We start from the raw sequence: 23267 nt of genomic DNA on the forward strand, positions 1-23267 counted from the left end.
CTGGTCGTGCTGTTTGAGTGAAAATTGTTGCTGTGGAAAACCTAAGAAGCTTAGTAGAAGACCTGGGAGTCCCAATAACGAGTGACTGTGTCGGAAGCCATAGGCCTTCGCTGTTGTCGCTGGGCTAAGAGCTGCTAAGATGACAGAGCTGAGGCATCGCGGAACCACAGACAACGACCTACAGCACCAGCAGTCTGATGACAAGGTAATGTTAGCCTGGACCCGCTCCTGCCATTTAGCTAGAGCTAGCTAGCGAGCTAGCCTACATCGTCAATAGCAGTTAGCGCCTAAAGCTATCTGTTAACCCCGTTAGGTTTCCGCTTTCTCTTGCGAGGCTAAAATCATTCCCAAATCTGTAAATTTACTGTTTGATTGTGTATGGGCAACAGCGCACACTTCATACAAAGTGACTTGAGACGTTTTAAGGATCGTTAGAAGCTATTGGAACAGTATACACGTCAACCAGCCACCAAAATCTCAGCCTCTGGAACAGTTCACTCCGTGCATGCTTCCTCGCATAGACAGCAGATAAACCTATCATTAAAGCTTACATTTTATTGAAATGAATACTGCTTTCCGTATCCTAGATATGCCGACTCGAAGAGTGCCCCCAGTTGTTTACAAAGCATGTAAGCAACGTCCAGGCATGTGTATCCATCTGCCGCTAAGCAAGGAAATATTAAAATCACAGATTTTTGAATGAAGCGTGGCATTAGGCACAGCGAATACAAGCGTACCAGCTAGCTACTTGTAAGCAAAACATATAGTGGAGCGCTTCCTGTTGTCAGCACAGACCTATCTGCTAACTAACCAGCTGAGGTACTACATCATTGCAACAGTAAAGTTGTATTATGAGACTCCTGGCTAGATTTGTAACGTTGAAGTGAAATGAACTGTTGCTGATTGGCTTGTTTACATCGTCTCTGCCTACTTGCTGACTCCAAGCGAAGTGGATGTATCTGTCTCTAACAGCAACTATTTAGGCTTTCTGCTTACAATATATTACAACTATACTCGTGTTTCCTTTAGACAGTAGGGAAATGAAAATTAGAAGACATGTGTTGTCTGTGTTTGGCAATATCACTGTAAATATTGTGTCCCAGGGAGTAGTCAGAGCCCAGAGAGGGGCGTGGTGAGTGTTGATGTGGTTAATCGGAATGGAGGACAGGAGGACATGAATCATGATTACAGAAAATTACAGGACAGCCAGAAGTGCCCTCCAAAGAAGTCAAGGCACTAGCCAAGCCCATGTCAGGGAATGGTCATCAATTAGTTATGCTAGCTCAGTGCTATGACTTATTTTTAATAGTCTATCCTTTATGTGAATTCTTCTGGGAGTGATACAACTCTGAATAGAGCTGCCCAGAAGAATGAACTCAGATTTTGTTTGAGGTACTACTTAAAATGCGTTTCTGTCAAGTAATGAAATTAATTAATTACTTATTACAATCAAGTGTGGCACCACTTATTTAGTAATAGCCATTTAAGATGACTTACTGGAAGTCAGTCATTAACGTCATCCTCCACTAACGGGAAGCACTGTTCATTGTCAAACTGATGTCGTTGATGTCTTCTTAGTTTATGCATTCTTAGTTTAGGTGCTGTGTGGAAAGTCACCAGTCTTTGTATAATTTATGGTCGTTGGCTGTACAAGTTTTCAGTTCAGCCAGTCATGACCCCTGTCCTTCTAAGGCTCCGGCTCAGCTACCATGTGGGGTGCTCCTCATCACAGCCTGCTGCCAGTTGGATGTACCTTTCTATCTTAGTGTTCCCTGTCTTGAGGAAGGAGGTTGGCATTTGTAGGGTATGGTAGACAGACCAGAAACATTTTTATGCTGACAGTAGCTGGTATTTTCTCCATGTCTTGTCGGGTGAGAGCTGAAAAGTGAGAGGTTTTACAGGTGATGTGTTGGCGTGACAAATACTCACAAGTGTTTAATGTTTAGGTGGCAGAAACTCATTGTACTTGAACTGTTTTGGCTTCAGTAAAGTATCCATTTGCAGTAGGGCTGAACAATTCACCAAAAATGGTATTGAAATCATGTTATCCAAATTGTAGAAGCTGCAGGGTTTTTTTTAAAGGTAAAATATGGTGCTACAGACATGCCTTGGATTACAAATTATATTTGCAGTAAAATGCAAGTGTAAGAAAACAATTTTTTAAATTAATTAATTAATTAATTAATTAATTAATTATTATTATTATTTACCATAATGTTCAGCATTAATGTGCAGCTATGGGACAGGGCACCTGGTGTTGATGTAGGCCTATTCTAGTAAACTAGGATAAGTCATCTGTGTGATTGACATGAAATGATACTCAGGCCATCAAAGTGCTCTTTCATTCATTCATTCATTCATTCATTCATTCATTTTCCACACTTGTTTACTCCTGTTCAGGGTTGTTGGGTTCTGGAGTCTATCCCAGCATTCATTAGGTGGAAGGCAGGGAATCACCATCTGGTAGTTTATTAAAACCTGCCAATCAGGACTGAGCCATGTGCAGCTGGTGGTAATTTCCCAGCTTGACCATAAAATGTAATCCACATGGAGTTGCAAGTAGTACAAGGTAGTTACAAGGTAGTTTTCTTCAAAAAAACGTCTGGCACAGGTTAGGAACAAATCTCAGGTCAGGTGTATTTCTAGTACTCAACACACTCTCCCTTTGATTACAGGTTAACTGGTGCATTGTCACACTGTGCGTATCTTATTGCTTTATTATAAGGCATCCTCTGTGGGATGTTTCAAATTAGGTATGAGGATAACTTATCCCCATACATTTCATTTAAGCTCCCATAATTCAGTAAAATTGCAAAGCCTGATGAAAATATGAGATCTGAATGCTGCTGATTAAACCATGAAGGCGGCATCCGTCCATTGTGTCTCTTGCTATTTTCATTGTTTTTCCTTTTGTATCATGGTTGGGGGAGACTTTAAGATGTAGAGAGACTCCTTCCTTGTCAAAGATAAGAAAATAGCCTCCGAGCTTCTCCCGAGAATAAACAGAAATAGCTGGTGTTCAGCTGCCTCGGTTGGTTGGCTCGACTCACTTGAGTGCTATTGTGTGGGCTTATTTATACCCTGTCTAGATCACTTGTCATCACTATTGTCTACTGTAGTTGTTTACTTTGTTCACCATTATCAATCCTTTTGGCCGAGATCTGTGTATGTCAGTTTGAAGTTTTCAGACGAGCAAGGTTTCAAATCTCAACATCTTTAAGACTGTCTGAGTGTTGTGTCAGTATTCTTGGTAAAAGAGTGTAGAGGTTGTGTACTTCAAGGCAATGTAGAGCAGTCACATTCCAAGTGACCATATGACTCACATTTGTGGGCTTGATGGGCATTCAGAACATTTCAAAACAACTGGACTAAACTGTTTGTGGCTCATGAGGTGGCCATGATCATGAACCTCCTTGTTTCTTTTTCTCCCTGTTTAATAAGGATCTAAAACCCTCAGAGCTGTTTATATGCAGAATACTGGGGCTGCATCAAACAAATGTCAACAGGTTTGTGGTGCTCTCACTTTTTCGGTGTAGACTTGCAGGGTCTGAGGTCTCTGCCTAATGTTCTAAATCCCCTGAGAAAACATGTGAACATAATTTTTGAATATATTTTTATGGTCAGTTGATCTAGCTTCTCTTAGTCAATTCGGAGATAAACAAAACAAAGACAAACAACATGTTGCTCCTGATCTGACAGGAAGCATGAAAGGGGAGCAGTGGGAGTGTTTATGTGAAATGAGTGTCTATTTTTAACTTTAGCATCCTGAATGACAGGATATCGTCTCCATAGAAACCAGCGGGCCTAGATGTTTCATCAGTGTGATGGTCGCTGCAGCCTTTGGGAGAATGTGTGTGTGTGTGTGCGTGCATGTGTACACACACATGCTCACGATGCACTATAGCTTTGAAATGTGTTGAGCATTACATATTCAATTTTGTAATTGTGTTTTGTGTAACTGCTTGTAGTAGGGCTTCCTAAGCAATGGGCTTTTTCAAATCTTGCGAGTGGGAATGTAACTTCTTATAGCAGTTTAATATAATATTGCAGTACCTCATTTGTCAAGCGTTTTTGGATTTTGGCTCATGATCTTCCAGAGAGACCTGAAAGGAGTAGGCAGTGAAAGGGTCACTCTCATGCTCAAGAAAGAGACACATTTGTTCTTGTGGCAGTCAAACCTATGATCCTTCAGACTTCCACCTTGAGGTGCAGGACAATTCTCTCTATAGAGCCAACCTACTGCCCCAACACCTCTATGTCCCATTTGGGTTAGGCCTAATGAATTGTATAAAGGAATTATAGTAGCAAAAAACCTGAGAACATGTGGAGGAATTCACATATATATTGACATACCTGTGTCCTAAATTTGAAGATAAGTAAAGGATTTACAAAGGTGCAAGTAAATATTTGTATGAATGGATTAGAGGTTCCTCCATAACATTTTTTAAGCTTAAGGTAATTTGCAAGTGTGCAGATCTGTTTAATTGCGGATTTGATTGGTTTGCCACAGCAAAGACGTCAGCTGGGTGGGCAGTAAAACAACTTACACTCGTTTAACATTAACCTTTAAAAAAATTAATAATAAAATAGAGGAGTCCACTCATTAGAGTGCAGATCTCTGTCAGATGTATTTCTCCTTTTCTGGACTATATGCAACCCTATGTGCTGAGCAAAACTGTGGAGAGACTCGGAAACTAATTGTATTGTCAAATGTTTCAAATATAATACAGAATAATATAAAGAATATATTGTAAAAGTCCCAAAGCTTCTCAAGATGAGCTGTTTCTTTTTGGCTCTCAAGAGAGGTGATCCATGGTGTAGTGTGCTACTTGGACACAAACTGGGGACTCATCGCCAGGGTGAGGGTGGCTTATGATTTAAGACACAAAACACTAACAACAGCACAACACGTGCCTTGGATTTTTTTCATCCGTGATCGGAGCGAACATGACCGCAATTGGATAAAAAATATTGGCTGATAGGTGTGATAGTTTGCGAGATTACCTCAGGACAGACACATAGATAGACAGATACACAAGACTGAATGCATGATCCTCTCCAGGCTATGCCTTAAATAAAAATCTCCAAAAAGGCGAGAATATGCTCAACCAGTCTTGTCACCATGATAATAGTAGATGTACAGTAAATAGAAAGTTAACATAACATAGCAAAGACAAAGTGATGAGACAAAAATAGAGCCACTCTCTACAATGGCACACAAATGCAAAGTATGCTATTAAATACCTCTGACTGCAGTAGTGCTGGTGCTGTTACAGCCCTCGCAAGAGTGTGTGGGCGTTATGAAACACCAGGCCAACTGTCTGCTGTGTGAATGTGAGTGAGAGCGCCAAGCCTAATTTGGTCAACACCAGGAGAGACAGGGTCAGGAGGTATATGGGGGGAGGAGGAGAGAGAGGGAGAGAGAGAGAGCCAGCCGGACAAACTTTGCCGTCTTTATCAGACAGGCAGTAATGTGGTACTGTCAACATCTGATGACACCCTTTGGTAACTGTTACCATGGAGAGGCAAAGATTGGGGCTGCTATAAGCAGGCCTCCTCCCGAGAACAGATGGAACTGGGAAAGCAACAATATTGATGGAGATGATTTGGCGCTGCGTTTAGCCTCCCACACAATGCTGCACTGGAAATCCTGCATGGAGATTGATGTAGACTAAACTCAGACTGATCCATCGGTTTGCTTGTGTTCTTGTTCTATTAAAATTCTGAGCTCAGTCAGTCATGGATATGAGGCAGTTTGTTTGATTACATATTTATTATAGAATTGAACAATATATTCTGGATGGGAAACCTTTAAACCTGGACTTTTGTCACGTTCCATCATGTATAACGAAATATGTTTCATGTCTCTTTGAGGAGACACAGATCAACATACAGTTAAGTATGCACTTCAATCACGCCTTGATTACTCCATTTCAAATCCATTGGTGTGGTGTACAAGGGCAAAATTATAAATATTGTGTCACTGTCCAAATACTTATGGACCTAACTGTACATATGTTTTCACAGTACTCCCCAGGGATTGTACAGATGTTACTGTAAAATACAGATTACGTCTACATGCTGCAGAAACATGACAAATTCACTGTGTTATGGACGTGACACAGAGGGGACAAGCTTCGACACTATTTGAAACTTGAATTTTCAAGTCCAGTATAGACAGATTTATTTTTATAATATGAAAAAGACTAGCACAGATACAAAAAGAATGGTGTTGAGTGTTTGTTTGTTTTTTAAAAAATACTTGCAGTTTCATGAACATTATTGCAGACAAGCCCCTCAGCACCACCACATACCACTAACACAGATGTGTACAGTTTATATGCTCTAAATGGCAACACTATCAACAGTGAGCCATCTAACCTAGATAACCTGAATCATGCGGTTTAATTTTGAGCTGTCCCTTCATAAAAATAGGTATTTATTTGTTTTGAGTGCACACTGTTAACTTATTTGCAAACAGGATATATGTTGCACTCTTTCTGCACTCTTACAATAAATTAAATGCAGAGGCTTCTCACTGCTAGAAAAAAAAACATAGTTATTGCACAGTTACTGCCAATTTCCATATACCATGATATAAATATCCATGTGCAAGCTATTCTTAAACACCAACTCAAATTGACTCTGGACTGGACCCAGGAGGGATCCACTGCTATCCCATCCCCCTCTCCAAGGTCTCTATGGTGGAAAAATCTCAAGTTGCTGTCCTAAGGAAGTGGAAAGACTGTAGAGTCTCTGGTGTTTTGTGTTTTTGGCTTTTCTGTAGTTACTTTGGTGGTCCTCTTGTTAGAGCAAATCCTCTGAACTAAATGTCAGTGCCTCATTTCCTTGATATGTGTCTGTCTTTCAATCAGGGTTCAGAGAATGAACTGAAGGGGGACAAGGATGGTGCATCAGACAGTGAGTCGAAGGCGGACACAGGGGTCCCAGAGGTGCCAGTCCCACCTGATGACACCCCTGAGGTTTTGAACAAGGCTCTGTCTGGACTCTCCTCACGGTAGGCCTGCTGCTCAAGGAGAAAGCATAGTCTAGAAGATCTGCAAAAATAAATGCTCCCTACTTACAGTGTGTAGAAATGTATGAATGTAAAGCAGGATGTTGCTTCTAAACACAACGCTGCTCAGTAAGCCATCCCTGAATAAATGATGGGTGGTATAAAATAATGAAAATTACTTGTGACAGTTTGATATTGTTCAGCTTTCTCAAGAAAACACGGTGATTTGTGTTCCTTTGATTAAAAGCAGTATAAAGTGTGAAGCAGGTGTTACACAGCTACACAAAAAAAGGCTTTTATGCAGTACAAGAAAATAGTTCTTCAAGCAAGTTGTGGGCCAAAAAAGTCCCCTTTAAGAATACATGAAAAGTCCTGAACACATGGGAGGTTCACAGGGCAAAAACTGCACTTGTCAACACAGCCATTTATTACCTCTAACACGGTATGAAAATACATTTTGAAGTGGCACCCATGTCATTGCATCTTCAAGCACATTGATCAATAATGTTGTTATAGTTGCATTTTTAAAAATATTTTCATGCATTTTTCATTTGCATATTGCATTGTCTGTACCATCAGCTTCCCACATAAATGAGCAGCACTGAAGCAATGTTTAACAGTATCACTCTAGGGTCTTTTTCTTGACTTGATTATACTTTTTTATGTGATCCAAGTGTTTTTAAGTCATTATTATTCCAGATATGACCACTTAACCTAACCAGTAAACACTTGTTCTACTGGATGTGCATCTCAGCACTGCTCAACAAGGGAAGCAAAAAGGCAATGTGGGCCTACACCGTGATGTATGACACATAAGAAATGAATACGCCTGCACAGAAAGTTTGTCGTTGCGTAAGCTGTATAAATCTCTGCCAGAATAATTATTGGTCCAACCTCATGTTGTGCCCTTGTGTGTTAGACTTTTTAAAGATGCAACAAATTCACATTCCCAAATGACACAACATAGTCTACAGGTTATAAAAAGTGAACACCATGCTGTTTCTTTGTGATAGTCTATTGATCCACTGCCCACAGGAAGGCCAAAGTGCAGGGTCACCCATGGTACAACATCCCAAGAGCAGGGAGAGATTTAATGTCTTGCTCAACAATGCTTCAGCAAGACATGGGGTTGTGGAGAGTCGAGTTTGGGACCTTTGAGTCTTTGTAACCACCATATCACCCTGTTGCCCATCTCCCTCGGCTCACACAGGACAATTGATTTGTTGGGTCCACTTTTTACTCTTGGGTGATCTGTGTTTTGAAAGTGGATTGAAAATCTCAGTTCAGTGAGTCAAACAGTTGATTACTGTATGTTTGCAGGCTTCTGTGTTGCTTCCCATTGAGCTGATAAGTGTGTGTTTCCTCTCAGATGGAAGAACTGGTGGGTACGAGGGATCCTCACCCTAGCTATGATCTCCTTCTTCTTCCTCATCATCTACCTGGGCCCCATGGTGCTCATGATGATTGTGAGTATAGACAGGATTTTTTTTGTTTGTTTGTTTAACCACATCCAAAACAGCTATTAAGCATGTTCCTTGAATTTCTGGGCCCATTTTTTGCCTGGTGGCTGTTTGGTGTCAAAATATGTCCAGCTCAGCTACACTGGACTTTAATAGCAGAAGAAAAATCAGTCTAACCAAAACATCAGATTTTGGAGTCAGTCCATCATATCAAAATCAAGGTTTTTAATACATTAAGAAATTAATTGTAGAAGAGCTACCAGAGGTAACAAAAGACCATATTGCAATGCAGCCACACAATGCACAAGGTGGTGTAACCGCCATCATATACACATCCCAGTGTTCACTACATAGTTGGCTAGTAAGCCACAATATGTTTCTATACCCATAAGCCCACTTTAGACTGAGAGAAGCAAATTTATACCCCTTCTCCATGGTTGTTGAATGTCATTTCAAAGAATGTAGGAAATTACTAACTGAAGTATGAGACAGGACAGGTTGAGCAAAATCGTGTACACCCTTTGCTCAGGGATGTTTGCTTCTTTTGGAAGTGCAGCTGAAGGCTAGTAAGCTAAAATAACTTACACCTGCATATGTAGCTACTATGTGCAGTTCCACATCCTCCATTTCGTCAGCCAACAGAATGAAACAAGACAATTCTTGCAGCACGCATACAGGATTTGGTCAGTGACCAGTTGCGTCACAGCTGCCATCACTGTAGAGTTTTTGTTGTTTACTTGTCATAAAGTGAATATAAACATCCAAAGTAGTGAGCGCTGCTCTTGCTCTACAGGCAGAGCTAAACCTTTCAGAGTCTCTCACACTGGCAGATGGAAGAGGGAGTCAATGACAAATAAAATGTAGAAATCACTTCTAACATGTTCATCAGTGATACATAAAGCAATTATGCCATATATTAAATAATTTGACATTGATGCTGTATATTAACATTTAAATATACTACACATAGCACCTTGGTTCACCTTACTAACATACAAAATGATTACTCTTGTTGTTGGTGAATTCACAAGCGATATGCCTCTGACCCATTTCTTGTCTCTAAGACATAGAACACAGCTACAGTCACAATGCACAGTTTGTGTTTGCCGTGTCGTGTGTGACAACACATTGTGTGTTTCCCTTTATAGGTTCTCTGTGTTCAGATCAAGTGCTTCCATGAGATCATCACCATTGGTTACAGTGTGTATCACTCGTACCACCTGCCCTGGTTTAGAACGTTGAGCTGGTGAGGACACACACACACACACACACACACACACACACACACACACACACACACACACACACACACACACACACACACACAGTATGACATTCAGTGTGTCCTTGGGTAAGGAGTCACATTCATGGTGATGGCAGGGATGGCTGTCAGTCTGCCATCTTGCACCTTCTATATTACCAATAATTACAACAATCACAAGAAAACTGTCAACATTTGGAATTGTATCCATTTTGGTTTTTAGTTGGCTAATCTAGTCTAAATGCAGACCAACAATGAAGCACAGTTAATATTAAATTTGTGGTTCTAATGATAACAATTAGAAGTGTTTCCAGCCGACTGGTGTAACATTGTAGCTGTCGTGATCTGATGGTGTGATCCAGTCTGATGCACTGAAACACTTCAGTAGAAACATTGGCTTGAGCGTCATGCTGCTCTCTTCAATAATAGTCCTCTGTGCCTCTGTAGTGACTCTTTGTGATGCACAACCTGATTTTGACAGGTCTCTTTATGATTTCAGCTCAACATCCTTTGTTGTTTTCAAGCCAGCAGCCCTTACAGCCAGCATTGCAAAGCACTGTTTTGCAGTGTACCGTTCATGTAGTGCTCGTGTAGCACTCAAGCCAAGTGTTCCTGTCCACCTCTTGGTACCTGTTAGTCTGTGCCTGTTAAACCTTTTCGTACAATCAAGAAAGTGCTCATTTACTGGTCGTTCAAACTTAATGACACAGATTTACATTTTGTTGACAATATATGGGAGCCTGTTAATGGGACCAGCGTCAGAGGCACAGTATTCCACAGGTCATTTCTTAACGCACTGAGGAAGACAAAACATGTTTGAAAGGGATGCCAAAAAATTAACATGTCCCCTTTTCCCAAATAGAAAACTAAAGAGTTATGCTATGGGTTGTTGGCTTGATAACATGAGCAGAGATCATGAGTAACCTGTCAAAAAGTGACCCCGAGAAATCGCTGTTAATCAAGATGTCCAACTTTGAAACTCGGATGACAATTTGGTTCAAATGAAATTCATTAATGTATTGAATTAATATCGTGAGAATTTCTCAGCCAAGGCGGTTGATAGTTCTTACTAAGTCAGGCCGTCTTGGCTATAAAACTATAAAAAATGATAATAGCTAATGTTCTTGTTTGCCACTTTCTTATTTTGTTGTCTTATGTTTCATTTTATTGCAGACTTCCTGAGGTTTGTTCAGTGACCTGAATTCACTTTCCGCCCTAGATTTAGATTATTAAGCCAATCAGAAAATAATAGCAATAATATTGTAAATTGTCAGTTCTGTTTCTAAATATTAAGTTTAGTTTTAGCTCTAGTGGCATACAGATGTCCAGTGTGGTAGTTCAGTTGTTACTTGGCATTCACTAAGCTGTGAAAAACCAATTGGAAAAAACAACTATATGCCACATTCAGTCAGTTATGTTTAAATGGCAAAACTTCTGTCTTTGGGACATTTATGCATCTGGGGAGAGTTTACTACTCTTTTCAGGTGCACACATTCCTGTTGGCTGGAGCACAATTTATTCACACAACATGTTAAATATCTTAGTGTCCAAGGTCTTATACCCTGATGCTATTTATAACAATCTCCACTAAACATGGAGGCAAAGCACAACACTTCCCTTGGTTTTTCTGCAGCTTTATTGAATGCAGAGTGTAACTTTATAGTCACTTCTGGAGCTGTGACATGTGTGCATTTGCTTGAACACTCCCCCCACCCCTCCCACAGGTACTTCCTGCTGTGTGTGAACTACTTCTTCTATGGTGAGACGGTGACAGATTACTTCTTTACTTTGGTGCAAAGGGAGGAGCCACTTCGCATCCTCAGCAAATACCACCGCTTTATCTCCTTTGCCCTCTACCTCACAGGTACAGAGACTGCGTTTGAAAAATAAGCCCCTAACAGTTCATCCATCATTTCTTCTCAGACACTTCTATCTTTACTCTGTGATCAGAGCAAAATTCTGTGGTCTTTTCATAATTTTTAGTGGTTTGCCAGCTCAGAGAGAGTTTGTTTAATTGACCACCACACCTGTTAAACAAATAATGTGGAGAAGAGCCTGGTACAGAATTGAGTAATTTCCTGCAGTGTGTGCCAGCATTTGCCACAGTTATTTTTAAATGTTGAAAACATGTCATACAATTGTGTGAATGGGCAAAATGGGCTCAAATATTCTCTCAGTGTCTCATTCTGTATCGATTCATCTTATGTTGGTTATATAAGAACAATATTTTAAAGCTATGCTAGTGCTATGCTTCATGAACACATTCGACTGCACAAGAAGTTTAACAGTTCAAGCAGTTATGGTCTACCTGAAACTGTCAAAACAAAAGACAGGCTTCTTTATATGGCTTTTTGGTACAACTGATCCCTCTTGGCCATACTTAAAAGGCATTAGAGTCTTCTAGTGACAAGAGTTCCCATTATCAGGTCACTGGCTCACTTCAGACTATGTACCCACAAATGGGACAGGTAATTCATATATATTGGATTAAGCTAGTTACTTTATAGACAGTAATTTTAGTTATTAAGCACACTTTTTAAGAATTTTTTTTTCTTCGCTGCTGTCTAATAGTTACTCAGCGGTGCAGGATGATAGCGGATGCCAAACAGGATGCGGTAAGGAAGGAAACACACTAACTGTCTGCGTCTTGCCTGCCAGTCTCAAGGTGAAACTGACTGGCGCATCTGTCACACGCAGCCTTTTGGTCTGTGCTCTTAAAATCAGGCGGGGATACTCAGATGCTGGCAAGTGTAGGCTTTTAACTAATAGTGCCATGGAAAAAAGCTCAAACCTGCAGTCCTTCATCTTGACAGAAATGGAAGAACTCGCTGTGCCCTAAATGTCAAGTGGACCCTGCAAAAGAGTGAATGATAGTCGACATGTTTACAGATGACCAGCTGCCTGGCTGACCAGACTATGATTTGATTTGATTTCTTTTATTCTATAAAATTTCTTTTATTCTATAAAAGCACCTTACAGGATCCTCACCTCAGTCTTGCATAGAAAAAGAATGATTCCTCTAATCCCGAGCCTCTCGCTGCACATTCATGATGAGTTATATATAGGTCAGTCTAAATTTAGTGAGAATTGACCAAAGATGGCCTGGATTATGAATTAATTAATCTCCTCCTTCTTCTAAGAAATAAGGTCCTCACTACTTGCCAAACATAGCACTCATTTCTTGTCTCTGTGTTGCAGGTTTCTGCATGTTTGTGCTGAGCTTGGTGAAGAAGCACTACCGCCTTCAGTTCTACATGGTGAGTGGCTCCTGGTCTCTTCCTGGCCTCCCGCCTCTAGGCTGCTACATTATTGATGAGGCTTACTCATTTGCAGGCCATCAGTAAATGGAGAACTGGGCCAGAGATTGCTCCAGCACCTCAGGGAGCAATAAGACGACAGAGCCAAACTACACTGAACTCAACTGTACAACACTGGCAGTGTTAACTAAAAAACAAGTATCATGAATGGTCCTGTAACTGGAGAAGTGGGCCAGGGATTGCTCTGATACAGTATTACAGCATCACTCCTCCTTATAGGGGGCACAAGAAACTGACTCAAAAGAGTTTTGAATTCATTTGGTGTAACAGAAGGCTTAGCATCAGGAACAGCGCTACAAACAACAGTGTAGCATGAAATGTTCAGGCCACAGTAAGACAGTTTTAGCTTTGCACTGAAGGGCAAATAGGCAATTATTCAACTCCTGCTGAGTCAAACCCTGAGCTCTGAGTTTAGGAAATGGCAGACACAGACGCTGGCCATGCACACAGCAGCTGTGTATGTTCTGCACCTTGCAACAGCATATCCACTCTGTAAGGAGCACTTAACTTGCATAACTACATGTAAAATGCCTTACGAAAAAGCAACACAGGCATTGAAATATGTGTTTCTCTTTGCTCAGCGCTTGCACTTGCACAACCCCAGGAAGGTTCGCACTTTGCAGAGCACACACCGTTTTCCAGCTAAATATTCACATAGGTACACACTCCCAACAAGGTTTTGAGGACATTTGCAGTCTTTCGCTGTTAGTTACTGAGGACTACAACTACAGTCGTTGTTGAGGACGTTGAGAACGTTGTTGGGATTTGAACCAACAACCTTTGCTTCACTAGCCTATTTCTAAAACCTTTTGATTACTGCTGCCCTGATATTATTTCATGCTGAAACCATTCAACTACTTAAATTCCCTATCAGCTTGGCAAAGTGGATTTTCTTAAATATTCACCAAAAGAAAATATTTTACCCTTTTAAAATGTTCTGATATCCAGTCAAGAAATAATCACTATAAAGGCTTTATCACTGTCTTATGAATAGTAGTTTCAGTTTCACACTTTGAACATGACTGTAAACAGTACCTGGTCTAGCCTGTCTCTCTGTCACTGTCTCATAGAAGTTTGTGTTTTTTCTCTCCAGTTTGGTTGGACTCATGTGACTCTGCTGATCGTGGTGACCCAGTCTCATCTCATCATCCACAACTTGTTTGAAGGGATGATCTGGTAACAAATCTTTATACTGCTTGGTTTAACCACCAGAAAAGGCATCCTCTCTCTAACAGTTTCTGCTCTGAAAATATAATTGTGTTAACACTGATGTTGGTTCCTCTGCTCTTCACTCTGCTCTGTAAAAAAATGCAATATGTGCAAATACAGTTAATACTGTTTTGTTGGAATAGGGTTAAGATTTCATTACAACAAAAATTAAACCCATAAATTCTTCTAAATTACATACTGTATATCCGATCTTGCTTGTTCCAGAGCATGAATAAGCTTTTTGTCCATTCTTTGTGGGGTTTTTTTTCTTCCACAACTGCACTTACTGCTCCTGAGCTTTGTAGGATACTGCGGGCCATCAGCTAATGCAATTCCATTTTCCATTTGCCTCATCAAAAGCATGTGAGGGTGATGATACACACATAATTGTATATAATGGATTCTTTTCAGTGTGTCTCCTGTATCTCAAGTGTGTAATTTGAGGCCTCATACAGTATCTGTCCGTGATAGAAATTCCTCTTTGTCTGACTAGGTTCATTGTGCCAATTTCCTGTGTGATCTGCAATGACATTATGGCCTACATGTTTGGCTTCTTCTTTGGCCGCACCCCACTCATCAAGGTTGGTTCTACTGTCACTCTCAGGAACTGCACCAGCCTTACAGGGAAGGACTGTGATTATAACAAGCCATTGTGCATCACCAATAGTGCCCACTTTTAGATTATACAGTTTGTATTTCAGAGAAATTGGCACCTGATAACTGAAGATCATTTTTCCCAGTAAAATATGACTGTTGTGTGTGGGCAAGGTAATGGAGAGTGAAAAGAGTCAATTAGGATGAATTTCGTAAGAGGAGGCATGTTCATTATTCAGTAGGACCCTTCACCTTCCCTGTAAGAGTTTTGATTTTAGTGCCTTTCTGAAGTTTGAAGACTGTTTTAAGATATTTGATGACACATGGTGATATATCAACTCACATCCGCACGCAACTGCCCCCTGCAGCTGTCACCGAAGAAGACATGGGAGGGCTTCATCGGTGGTTTCTTCTCCACCGTTGTGTTTGGTATCCTGGTAAGTCAACAGTGTAACACACTCACACTGGTTCATGTCTACACTCTAAACTGCAATGCTTGATAAAGCCTTGTGTTGTTATGTCTGTTTATTACCTTGTTTGTTTACAGTGGACCTCTTGTTATAATGCCTCTGGGTTTCCATAGTTGCATGGCTGATATGCTTTATTGGGGAGCCTTATAGTTTTCCCAACACCATACTCATCATTTTAGTTTCAATTTCAAGATTATCTTTATGGAATTTTTGTGTTTGAATAAGGGCTGGGCAGTAACACAATAACAGTAATTATCGCAATACATTTTCCCTCAATTTAAAAATAATATAGTCAAAAGTGGCAGCGGGCGTGGGCCATGCAGCATGAGAACTTGTTGAGTTTCAGAAAACTTCAGAAAACTGGTGGCTGCTGTTAGGCCTGGATGCTTCATTTCCTCAATTGTTAGCGTGGAAGAGTTGGACCAGCTGGTTAAATTTTATAAGAAACTGTCCTGACCCCCAACACAAACCCAGAATCAATCAGTTAATCAGTTAATCATTCAATCAATCAGTAAGTCAGTCAGTCAATCAGGCATTCACCAGTCAAGCAGTCATCAAACAATTCAGCAGTCAGCAGACTGATCAGTCAATCACTCAATCAACATTTATTTATGTAGCATATTTTATACATTAAAGTCAAAAGTGCCTTACATGGGATAAAAAAAATCAATAAAACACTGAAAAAAAGTGAATGAAATGAATGGTTCCTGATCCTGATCCAGGTTAAAGCATGGCTAAACAAGCAGGTTAAGAGTCGAGTAAAGTAAACTTTGCAACAGCTAATATGAAAGTAATTTAGATATTCACAATTAATGTGGTTGATTATTGGGGAATATAGCATGTAAAGTAAGCGTGAATTATTTAAATGGGTAAAGACTATCTGTACCTTTTGATTAGCATAATACTCTTTGCTCTTGCCATCATGGAAAGGTTCTTGGCTCTCAGAAACAGGTGCAGCTGGTAGGACTGTGCTGTTATTATTGCTGTGAATGCAGACTAACACTTAAGTCTTTTCCTCCCAGCTGTCCTACGTGATGGCAGGCTACCGCTACTTTGTGTGCCCGGTGGAGTTCAACAACGACTCCAACAGTTTCCAGGTGGACTGTGAGCCGCCGGAGCTGTTCCAGCTGCAGGACTACGCCCTGCCCAGCGTCTTGGAGTCCCTCACTGGATGGGTGAGACTCACCTTTGTTTCTGTTGCTGTGTCTTTCTCTGACCGGTTTGTCGTTATCCCTTTGGATTAGGCCTGAATAGGATATATTCAAACTGGTATATATATGAACTCCAACATTGGCTGTACAAAAATTATTCATGATCTGTCATTGTGACAGATACTTATGAAAATCCGGAAAAGTTTCTTTTTACATGCATATAACAAAGCTTAGGTCACTTGTCATTCAGCTAATTCATCTGAATGACCAGTGTGAGCTCAGTGACAAAACCACAATCTGAAAGCCTGTGATGAATGAGGGTTGGAGGGTATGAAACATAATATATTGGCAAACGGCACCACTAGGTAGGCTATAATTATGTAAGCTGCTAGGTTTTGACATATGTTCAGCGTATATCGTATGGCAGACAAAAAAAAATGTCAAATTCAAGTCTAGAAAAGAATGGTATTTTAAAATGGAAAAACATGTTAGGAAACCTCATATCTACTTCACCACTTTCAGTGTTAAATCTAGTTGAAAGCTGATCGGTCAGTGTTGAGGATGATTGTTTTTGTATAGCTCACCGTTCCTTTTCTTCCTCTCTAGCCCACAGTGCGCCTCTATCCATTCCAAATCCACAGCATCGCTCTGTCTGCCTTTGCCTCCATCATGGGACCCTTTGGAGGTTTCTTCGCCAGTGGCTTCAAGAGGGCCTTCAAGATCAAGGTACTGTTGGGGAGAAAGTCCTGCTCATACACTGGCTTTATGGTGTTGGAATACTCCAGAAATATGAATTCAGCTGCAGATATTTTAACCTTGTATACAGTACAATGTATAGTGTAGCATGTGTGTATACATAAGGAACAATTTGCATCTTACAATATTTGTGTTACTTAGCATATCGTGTCTGTTAATGTCTGTCAACTTTGCACTATTTATGTTTAGTTCACCAAAGCAAACTCCTATCACATGTACACAAGATATTAAAGGTCTTTTGCCCTTTCAGGACTTTGCCAACACCATCCCAGGTCACGGTGGCATCATGGATCGGTTCGACTGCCAGTACCTCATGGCCACCTTTGTTAATGTCTACATCGCCAGCTTCATCAGGTGAAATGTTTACCTTTGAACTTTAGCAGGCCACATTGGCTGGTGCAACCTGACATTCACCAGCTAGCTTCACTGTTTTAGAATAGGATTTCTAAATGGTGATACTGAGGCTTGTATATTTCACAAACTTGGCAGTAATCGGATGATATTATCATAGTCATGTTGCAGACATTTAGATAGATAGATAGTGAAAAATGAGACACTGAGTTGCCAAATGAATGTCAATAAAAATGCAGCCAAAGTATGTCCTGTCCTGTTCAAGGTCAGTATGCTATATGAGAAGCCCTGGTGTACTTGGCTCATAGAGTGATTCTGTCTGATGCCAAGCATTTAATGGGGGTAAAATTAATCTTTCAAGTTCAAGGCTTGCCCGCCATGGTGGGTGTTAGCTGTTTGAGATGATGACATTCAAACACGTCTGTCATTTTCTGTCATTGGTTTTTGCCTGTCATCAAGTCCTGGCCGTGCTTGCAACCTTGCACCTGTCTTCAACCAGCGGTTGCTCTAAAGCCGGGGTGCTAATGAAGCTAACATTAGTTGAAACCTCCTGTTATTCCCCTGTGGCAACACACAGCAGGTGTGAGGACATCAAGTAAAAAAATGAGGATGCAAGCAAAACAGAGATCCATTGCATAAGTGTGAGGGGAAGTTTTAAATTAAACTCTAACTCTCCTTGTGTCCTTATTCAGCATTTTCACTACCTGATCTATACACAAAATGGCCATTAAAATGGGTAGGTTGACATATTTATGTTAAAGGTACACTAAGCAAAATTGCTGAGGGTCAATTTAAGTGAGAACATTTTGATTCAAATGACAAAAATCATGGAATAAGCACTTTGAAGGTTGAGTCTATGTGGTTCTCATACTCAGCCTGACTCGCTGAAAAATTACGTGCTCAATATGCATTTTCTGTCATTTGCCTCTAAAGGGTACTCTCTTACTTTAGCAGTGTTACATAGTGGCCTTTAATATGTACATTTCCTTTTTTGGCTGGTAAACATCACTGGCAGGTAATTTCTTTACTGGCACGTGAACCAAAAAGTTAATTTAGTACACTGCATGTGTGTTTCATTGTGTTTCCTTGTCTCCCTCAGGGGTCCGAACCCCAGCAAGGTGATCCAGCAGCTCCTGGCCCTTCGTCCAGACCAGCAGCTCCACATCTTCAACTCCCTCAAGGCTCACCTGACAGAGAAGGGCCTGCTGCCAGCGCTGGAGGAGGCAGCCGCCTAGAGCCTCCCAGCCCGACACCCGCTGGCCCTGCTGGGGAGACAGAGAGGAGGGCAGCACCTCCGGGCTCCGACCAGCCCTGGAGCTCTGGGAGACTCGCAGCGCTCGTGTGAGCGAGAACACAACCAAGAGGAAAAAAAAAAACAACAACATAAAACTAAAGCCTTGGGTCATTCCATAGTGTTTGTGTGGGTGGATGACAGTTGTGTGTATGTGGTACGTATGTATGGGAGTTACATTTCTTATTTCTCAGTGTTTTTTTGTTTGTTTTTTTTTTTTTTTTCTTTCTTCAGGTTGGGTTAGGGAATTACTGTATTGTTACATAATTTCCAAGATAGACACCTATCTATTCACACTGTTGAACATAATGTTTGTCAGCTGTACATTTCTACCTGTATACAGGATATCCTCTATATAGCTATTAATGTTTGTGAATATTTTATGGTACATATTCTATTTTTTATTTTTGTTTTAATGCACTGCTCTCAACATTGGTCACACTGTATCGTCAACTGCGTAAGCCACCCTGTTTTCATTTTTTAAAAATTTTCTTTGTTGTGGTTGGCTCTATTTATACATAGGCGGTTATATTTTTAACATTTGGTATGTTCTATTATATCCTAATGTGTTTGTCTGTGCCAATTTTATCCAGGACAAATTTGCTTTGCCATTTATGTGCTCCTGTGTATATGCTTGTTTTTTTCAGTGGTTGTGTTTTTGCCATTCATCATGTCAAAGCCTTCATACCTTGTCAAAATTCATCTGATATCGACACACGGCGCAATCATTGTACGATATGGACGGCTAAATTTGTAGCAAAGCACCATTAGGGATTTGAGGGGAGTGCTGAATCGGTCAGGAGAGAGTTACAAAATCTAGGTCAAGGGTGAACTAATTATCCAGTTAAGTTTAGTGGTTCGACATATGCCTCAAAATCTTGTGTATTATTGTGAATCCACGGTTTTCCCTCACTGTGTTGTAGTAATCAAAGTGAGGCCAGTGGACGTAACACCAGCACAGTCCTGTCCAGGTCTCAGAACTGACAAATCACTGTCACTGCTCAACTTGTTCTAATAAGGAATCAGAGCTTTTACTTGGGTTCACCTGGCCACCCTGGTCCATTCAATTAGCACAGAGTCCAAATGTTGTGGACACTCAGTGCAGATGAATATTTACCACTTCAGAACACGTTCACCTAGGAAGCAACAGCAGAGGAACTAATGTTACACTGTTTTGTTTTTGTTTGTTTTTTTAACTGGCCCACTCTGTTACCTTAAAAGTAAATGCCACTTTAAGTTGCCTAATTCATGTTTGGTAGTGTAAAAGTGACAGGATCAGTGTATTATGGCCTGGAGATGTGATAGTGTTGGGATGGAGCTGTCACTAACTGTATATGTGGAGCAGGTTTTCATCACGCTCGTTTCCTTATTGCCACAATCAGTTTCAAAATGTTCAGCCCTCACCGTCATAACAACAAAGAAGAAGAAACATCTGCCTACCATTGGTCAAGATTTAACTTGTAGTGTTTGTGTGACTTTTGCTCTAATAAGAAGTTGGACACGTCTGAAGCTGGTGTTGGACCTCTTTAGTACAATCAGACCTGTGATGGAATAGTCTCCCACATTCAAAGGGGTCATGTTAACATAAGGTTTTTTAAAAAAAAATTGTGCCATCTCCAGAATTTCAGTTCACTTGCCTTTGTGAAATTAAGGAACTTGTTTGTTTGTTTGTTTTTGTTTTTAAAGTTGGCATCCTCTTCGGTGTTGTATTCGTTTTTGATTGATTTTGAAATTTCCCACAAGGGATTTCACTGATAATCAATAACAATCTATGTCATGCTCTGTTGAGCCCTACCACCCCACTCACTGGGGCAGAGCTTTGTTTATGTTCAATATATTGGGTCAAAAACATTTTTATTTAACTGAAATCTATAAAATGTTTTACTAAGTAAGCTATTATTATTGGAGTGACAGTATGTGGCAGCTAAATAGGACAATAACATTTTGAAGCTGTAATGGCTGAAAACGGTTAATGTTTAGTAATATTTAGGAACATTTAAGTAGCGTGACTCTGTGCCTGTTATTGTGGATGGAAGCTGTAAAAAGCTTGCATCTCTAAAATTTATTTGGCCAAATGAATTCTGCAGTTAATCAAAACCTACTGGAGCACTGTAGAGGAACAAGAGGGTCTGGACAGTACAGTGTGTTTGTCCGTCTCTGGTTATTGGGAGATTGGAGGGCCAATCTGCAGCAATCCACTTCCCCTGTCAGGCATCCCTTTGTGCATGTCCATATTTTCCATATTTTTAGTGTCCAATCAGAGAGAGAAATTGGTTATCATTCTCCTGAAATTTTCTTTTGCGTTGTCAGTGAACCCTGACAAACCCTACGGAGGTTGTAAAGTGTTCATATAAATGAAGCAGGACTATTTTCTGGACTCAGTGAATGTAAAAGGGGAAAACAGCAATACATACAGACATAATCAATGTAGCAGGGATACGGAAATAAGTCATTAAGAGTATGATGTCACTATATAACCTGTTGAAACAACTTATGGATTTGTCTCAGTTTGCTATCGTCTGTGTACAGCAAATGACTGATGGACCTACTTAAGGCTTTGTTCATAGATGTAAAATGGGGCCAGGTATCATGTGTTGTAGTTCTTTATCCTGTAATACCTAACTGATGATTGGAGGCTCACTGATAAGACCCCTCATAGCCTGTGCTCACTTATCTGTGTTTGAAGGGATTAATATCCCAAAATACCAAATATATCAGTTTTGGAAAAAAAAATTGCTGGCTTAAATCCGTTAGTCATTATTTAAGAAAAACAGCAGATATAATTCTCAAAAGCTATCCACGGTGACTCATGTCTTTCATTTTGTTTTCTGTCAATGACAAGAAATCATTTTAGAATGAAACACTAAAGTGATTCAGACATGGCTTGTCATCCTCGTTCGAACACGACGCCACTCATACATGAACCATCATGCCACTCATTGAGTCTCCTCAGTTTGACTTGTGTGTTTTTGATATCCAAGCAGTGTTGCACCTGTTGCTCTTAAGTTATCACTCTACCTGTACATCAACTGTTTTCAAGAGTTATTATTATAATGTGCATTTAAGAAGATGTTCCGAAATATGTTGTGTGTTCTTTGCTATTTTTTGGGTTAGGCTAATTTACAAGAATATTTAAAGTATTATCCATGCCATGTAGGACAGAGCATTGCGATAATGCTCTCTCTTGTTGCTGTGATGTTAGTGCAGTTGGGTGTCTTCTAGGCTCTTCCTTGGTAGAAGCTGTTCTCCGTGTCAACCTGTGTGCTCTCTGTCGCAGCAACACAGATACTGTAGCTCTGTAATTGTGTCGTCTCCTTTTGAGAAGGTGAGAAAGTTTCCAGAAAGTAACGTAACGACTAATATTTCGCCAGTCACCGATAATATCTCTATTTGTCTGCGGTGGCTGTTGGCCCTGCAGCTCCAGTACTGCCACGCGCCTGCGTCCCAGATGACCACTAGAGAGAGCTGAAGCTCCTGTGGTCGGCCCCGCCACAACACCAATGCTGCACTGAAAGCAGAGAGGTTTCTATCCTTTAAGCACTGCTGTCTGATACATTCCACATTCCCTCCCAGCAGGTTGGGAAGATCTACTCACAGGGAGGCAGAGTAGAAGGGACAAACCCACCACCATCAGTGAACTGTAAATACCACTGATCAGTGTCCACGTGGCACCCAGAAGCCCCCTCGGTGCCATTCTTAATCAACACAATGCCACTTTGCTTTTGTTAAGCCTCCCCGGTCAGGACCTCTGAGGAATGTACGGGAGTTGTGCAACGTGACTTTCCCCACATACATTAGGCTCCCCTCGTGGACGTTTTTTTTTTTGTTTGTTTTGTTTGTTTTGTATTGTGGCTATAGATTCTCTTATATGGGCGATGGTGCCTCTGATTTTGATGGATTACTCTTAATTGTGCGATGCTTTTGGTTTGTGTTGAGTTGTACATTTGTCTAGAGAAAAAGTTATAGTCTTTGATGCTAAAATGTGCTTTGGTTCAATGAAAATTAAATGAAAACAAAATGGCATGGTGGTGTGTGTGAGACTTGTTTGTTCCCTCTTTTTTTTTTTTTTTTTTTTTGGTTTCTTCCCCATTTTGTAATCTGAAATGCACCAAAATAGACTGGACTCTTACATGTATGTACAGTTTTTTTTTTTTTTTTTGAAGAAAGATGCCTCTACCAGACCCCATGGCAACCATCTGTTTGTTGTCTATTACAAGATTTTATTGAGAAAACATAATGGGGCTAAGGTGCAATTGTTCATACTTTGATAGTACAGGGGATTTGAACCAACAACCCTTCATCTTAAGTTTTAAAATCAGGATAGTCTCAATTCATTGGATGACGCCTCCTGCTTTGACTGTGCAGGCCACATGTTTGTGTTGAATATGCATG

General features: G+C 40.5%; 1 protein-coding gene across 1 annotated transcript; it reads left to right on the plus strand.

The window, feature by feature from the left end:
• cds2 (CDP-diacylglycerol synthase (phosphatidate cytidylyltransferase) 2) lies at window positions 1–22898 on the plus strand. Its single transcript, XM_030060120.1, has 13 exons — window positions 1–205; window positions 6876–7018; window positions 8385–8481; window positions 9624–9721; window positions 11461–11600; window positions 12935–12993; window positions 14147–14229; window positions 14756–14843; window positions 15225–15293; window positions 16349–16501; window positions 17084–17203; window positions 17484–17587; window positions 18684–22898. The coding sequence occupies exons 1-13, from the start codon at window positions 140–142 to the stop codon at window positions 18817–18819; spliced, it is 1356 nt and encodes a 451-aa protein (XP_029915980.1). The 5' UTR covers window positions 1–139; the 3' UTR covers window positions 18820–22898.
• The last annotated feature ends 369 nt before the right edge of the window (window positions 22899–23267 follow it).

The sequence above is a fragment of the Myripristis murdjan genome, chromosome 9, assembly GCF_902150065.1.
Source record: "Myripristis murdjan chromosome 9, fMyrMur1.1, whole genome shotgun sequence".
NCBI lineage: Eukaryota > Metazoa > Chordata > Actinopteri > Holocentriformes > Holocentridae > Myripristis > Myripristis murdjan.